This window comes from Cebus imitator, unplaced genomic scaffold (assembly GCF_001604975.1).
Source record: "Cebus imitator isolate Cc_AM_T3 unplaced genomic scaffold, Cebus_imitator-1.0 Scaffold136, whole genome shotgun sequence".
Lineage (NCBI taxonomy): Eukaryota > Metazoa > Chordata > Mammalia > Primates > Cebidae > Cebus > Cebus imitator.
Window position 1 is genome coordinate 620,558 of NW_016107451.1, and position 5,262 is coordinate 625,819.

Here is a 5,262-nt window from a genome sequence, read left to right on the forward strand (position 1 = left end):
TTCAATTTATCTCGATTGATTAAACTTTTTCCATTAGGAATTTCTTCACAAAGGGCTCATGGAAACTCTACCCCTTGAGCTCTCGTATACTCAAAAATGTTTATCTGTTGTCATTATAATCAAAGTAAGTTTGGCTGAGTAAAAATTATATCACACTTTTCTTCCTCTAAGGGCGTTGTAGTCTGTTCTGTTGTCTTCTACTATTGAATGGAACTGTTTGGAAATCTAAAGTCAGCCTCATTTGCCCTGCTGGGTCCCTAACCCCAAAATAGATTGTTTAACTTATTTGCTTAGGTATCTAAAGGATTTTTTTTTCTCATGAGCCTTAAAGTCTGGTAATTTTTCTAGGATATGTGTTGGTATTGCTAACTCTGTATCATTTCCTAGGAACATAGTGAGCCTTCTATTTCTGGAAAGTTATCTTGAATCGTATCTTTGAGTATTTCTTTATTCTAATCCTTTGGTTCTCTTATTCAGAATCTCCAGTTATATATAAGGGGGACTTCATTATTGACCTCTCTTATGTTTACTACTTTTTCTTTACTTTTTAAAACTTCTTGCTCCTTTCCATTTCATTTGTTTATTGAGATATAGTTCACATACTATAAAATTCACTCTTACAACTCAGTGGTTTTTAGTATATTGTCAGTTGTACAGCCATGACCACTATCTCATTCCTGAATTTAGTTTAATTTTGCCTGCTTTTTTCAGTTTTGCTTTCTTTATCCCTTTCTCTCCTTCTCTGTATAATTGAAGCGTATAATATCAGTTTGTTTCATAATTACTAGTATTAACTTCAGTCACTTCCTTAAAGGGGGTATCTATCAGATTTCTTCATTGTACTGTTATTATTTTGTTTGTTCATAATCTGATATTTGATATCATTATCAAAGGCAATTGATAATTTGTGGGGAAGCACTTTGTGACTATGTAAATATCCTGGGGGTTTGTTGTTGTTTCTTTTTTGGCTCACTGCAACCTCCGCCTTCCGGGTTCAAGCAATTCTCTTGCCTTAGCTTCCCAAGTAGCTGGGACTACAGGCGTGTGCCACCATACCTAGCAAATTTTTGTATTTTTAGTAGAGATGGGGTTTCACCATGTTGTCCAGGATGGTCTTGATCTCTTGACCTCAAGTGATCCATCTGCCTTGGCCTCCCAAAATGTTGGGATTACAGACGTGAGCCACTGTGCCCAGCGTGGTTTTTTTTTTTTTTTTTTGAGACAAGGTCTCACTCTGTTGTCCAGACAGGAGTGCAGTGGCTTGATCTCCGCTCACTGCAACTCTGCCTCCCAGGTTCAAACAATTCTCCCAGCTCAGCCTCCCTAGTAGCAGGGACTAAAGGCATGCGTACCACCATGCTTGGCTAATTTTTGTATTTTTTAGTAAAGATAGGGTTTCACCATGTTGGCCAGGCTGGTCTTGAACTCCTGACCTCTAGTGATCCGTCTGCCTTGGCATCCCAAACTGTTGGGATTACAGGTATGAGCCACCGTGCCCTGCCCAATATCCTGGTTTTCAACAAACTTACTCATTATTTTTAGCATCCATTGATAATTCTTAATTGAATCAGTTATTAGCATGGTGATTGCCAAATGTAATTTTCTAACTCCTTCATTCCTTCTACATTTCAGTATGGCCTCATGTATTTTATTTTAACGGCTGTCATCCCTTGTTAGCGGTCTTCATTCACATTGACTTAGATGTGGCCAGTGGGAGCCCCATCCAGCTGGTTCCCATTGTACTTTTTATTTGTTCCTATATTCCTTTTAGCATGTCCCGACTTCTAATGCAATAAAATGTTTCAGGTTCATCTTGCACTTTCCCTTTCCAATTCTGGAATAACCATATACCCAGGGAACTCTGATTCCTTTTAATGGGGAGTACTATTTAGAAACCTAGGACTGGAGCACCAGCTATGTTCATAGCATGTGAGTGTCACTGCTTCCAGGCTCCCGCTGTGTCTATTCAGAGTTCACTACAGTCATTCTATTTCTGTTTGTTGTAGACTATATTAAAGTTTCATTCTTCATCCCTTCCGTTTTCCTCCCTATAAATTAGCACCTTGAAGCATTCCTAGAGGTCACAAGAAATCATTATATTCAGGTATAGAATGCAATTTTTGTACAGATAACGAATCTATGTTTGTGAAATTTGATTCTGCCCATCATCCATCTTTTTGCAAGGTCTTTTCCTATGAAAAGTGTGTTTGTGGTTTTGTTACTGTTTTTTGAGACAGAGTCTCACACTGTCACCCACACTGGAGTGCAATGGCACAATCTCCACTCACTACAACCTTTGGCTCCTGGGTTCAAGCGATTCTCCTGTCTCAGCCTCTGGAGTAGCTGGGATTACAGGCGCCCACCACCACGCCCAGCTAATTTCTTGTATTTTTAGTAGAGATGGAGTTTCACTATGTTCGCCAGGCTGGTCTCGAACTCCTGACCTCAGGTGATCTGCCCGCCTTGGCCTCCCAAAGTGCGGGGATTACAGGCATGAATCACTGTGCCTGGCCAATCCCTTACCTTTGCAGATGGAGAAACTGAGACCTAAGAACTGAAATGACATAAGTCCATGACTAATTGCAGAGCCAAAATAGAGTCCAGGTCTCCTAACTTCCATACTAGAACACTTTTGCTGTGGGTAGTGGAGAGAGCTTTGTTGACGGTACCTGCCGGAAGTTTTCATGGTTGCTAGGTGGATACAGCACTCTTCCTTCTGTTTTGGCACTCAGGCATCCAGATGGACATTGAATTTTTCCAATGATTTGTCATTTGATGTCCAGGAAGGTAGCAGAAAACAAGATGGTGCAGACCAGCAGCTATTTGAGGATGTGTCGTTGTCTGACTAGACACCGAAAGGCCAGAATTCTAAGTAGTTTCAAAACTCTTCCTACCGGTCAGGCTCAGTGGCTGACACCTGTAATCCCAGCACTTTGGGAGGCCAAGGTGGGCAGATCACGAGGTCAGAAGTTTGAGACCAGCCTTGCCAGCATGCTGAAACCCCATCTCTACTAAAAAAAAAATACAAAAAATTAGCCAGGCATGGTGGCGTGAGCCTGTAGTCCCAGCTACTTGGGAGGCTGAGGGAGGAGAATTGCTTGAACCCGGGAGGCCGAAGTTGCAGTGAGCCGAGATTGCACCACTGCACTCCAGCCTGGGTAACAGAGCGAGACTCTGTCTAAAAAATAGACAAAAGAACAACAACAACAAGAAAAACCTCCTCCTACCTTTCATAGTCCATCTACTGACTTTCTGCTTTCTTCAAAATGCTCTGTTGGCCAGGTGCAAGTGGTTCACGCCTGTAATCCCAACACTTAGGTCGAGGCAGGACGATTACATGAGGCCAGGAGTTCAAGACCAGCTGAGGCAATGTAATGAGGTGGGCCCCTGTCTCTACAAAAAATAAAAGCCAAGTGTAGTGGCATACAGCTGTAGTCCCAGCTATTTGGGGGGCTGAGGCAGGAGGGTCACTTGAACCTGGGAGGTTGAGGATGCAGTGAGCCATGATCATACCATGCATTCCAGTCTGGGAGACAGTGAGGACTTGTTTCCAAAAAAAAAAAAAAAAAAATCACAAAAACCAAAAAAGATCCTGCTCTGTTGACAAATAGGGTCTGTTGGTTTTCTTTTTTAATATTTTCAGTTTAGCAGTATTTTGACATCAACATAGTTATATTGGTATAAGTTTCTTAAAAAGTTAAATACAGGTATATCAAATGATCCATTCCTGTCTGTCCAAGAGCAGTGAAAATGTATGTCCACACAGAGACTTGTATGCAAATGTTCATAGCAGCTTTGTTTGTCATAGTCAAAAAGTAGCAACAACTCAGAGGTTCAGGAACTGGTGACTGGATAAACAAAATGTAGTTATTCTTACTGTGGAATAGTATTCGCCCATAAGAAGAAGTGAAATACTGACAAGTTATAAAATGGATGGACCTCACAAACTTATCTTAAGTGACCAAAAGACCTTGTTAAGATTTCAGTTAGTTGAAATGTCCAGGAAAGGCAAATCTACAAAGACAGAAAGTACATCAATGGTTGCCGCGGGCTAAAGTTGGAAATGAAGGAAAACTTGCAAATGGTCATGAGTTCTCCTTTTTGGGGTGATAGGAGTGTTCTAAAAGTGGGTTGTGGTGATGGTTGCACAACTCTGTTAATATACGAACAATTATTCAGTTGTATGCTTACAGGTGAATTTTATAGTATATACTATTTCATAAAGCTTTAAGATATAGTTACATTTAAAATTTGATGTCTGTAATATTTGTCACATTTATCTTATCCTGTGTTCATTATTAAACATTTTTATAATGCTTTCTTTCCACTTTTAAGTATGATTTTCAAGGAATGCTAATGTCAAATGATGTCAATGGTAACAGTAAAAATAGCTAGCGTTTGTAAAACAGTTACTGTGCACCAGACATTATGCTAGGTACTTTTCAGGTTATCTCCCAATAGCATTGTGATATTGGTACTGTTATCCTCATTTTACAGCCAAGGAAACAGTCTCCTAGAGGTAAATAACTTGTCAAAAGTCACACAGTAAGGAGACAAGGAGACAGGAATTGGAACCGAGTCATTTGTAATCTCTGTGCTCCGTATGTGGATATGCAGTGTTTTTGGTGGAGGATTGTACTGCTTTTCATATGCTGTGACTGTGTTAAACACTCACGTATATATGCCACTGGGATGCATGCTCTACGTAACTATTTATGTGTGATCTCTCTAGGAAATTCAGATGGGCATTTGATATTGCCTGTTTGCCACGGAGCTTGTACAACATAGTGAATCTTACTGTCAGTTTTACTTCTTTTTCTCTACTCCTCAGCCTTAATTTTAAAGACCCTGAAGCAGTCCGAGCTCTGACTTGTACTCTCCTAAGGGAAGATTTTGGACTTTCTATTGATATTCCGCTGGAGAGACTAATTCCCACAGTTCCCTTGAGACTCAACTATATTCACTGGGTAGAAGATCTGATTGGTCACCAGGACTCTGACAAAAGTTCTCTCCGAAGAGGAATTGACATAGGTATATGGTCTTAAATTCGTTTTTGGCTAAACATAGGTTTCATAAGTTTTGCATGATCAAATTCTTTGTAAACTTTTCTACTGGGTATTTGTTGTTGCGTAAGAGAAGCTGGCTGAAGATACAGGTTGAGCATCCTTTTTTTTTTTTTTTTTTTTTTTGAGACGGAGTTTCACTCACGTTACCCAGGCTGGAGTGCAATGGCGCGATCTCGGCTCACCGCAACCTCCGCCT

At 40.4% G+C, this 5,262-nt stretch overlaps 1 protein-coding gene across 2 annotated transcripts in view; it reads left to right on the top strand.

The window, feature by feature from the left end:
- The window catches only part of METTL16 (methyltransferase like 16), an 81,585-nt gene that overhangs the window by 25,281 nt on the left and 51,042 nt on the right, over positions 1-5,262 (top strand). For both annotated transcript variants that reach the window (XM_017541625.2, XM_017541626.2), the window contains exon 3: positions 4,832-5,031. In XM_017541625.2, the coding sequence (XP_017397114.1) occupies positions 4,832-5,031 (200 nt within the window). The remainder of the gene's footprint in view (positions 1-4,831; positions 5,032-5,262) is intronic.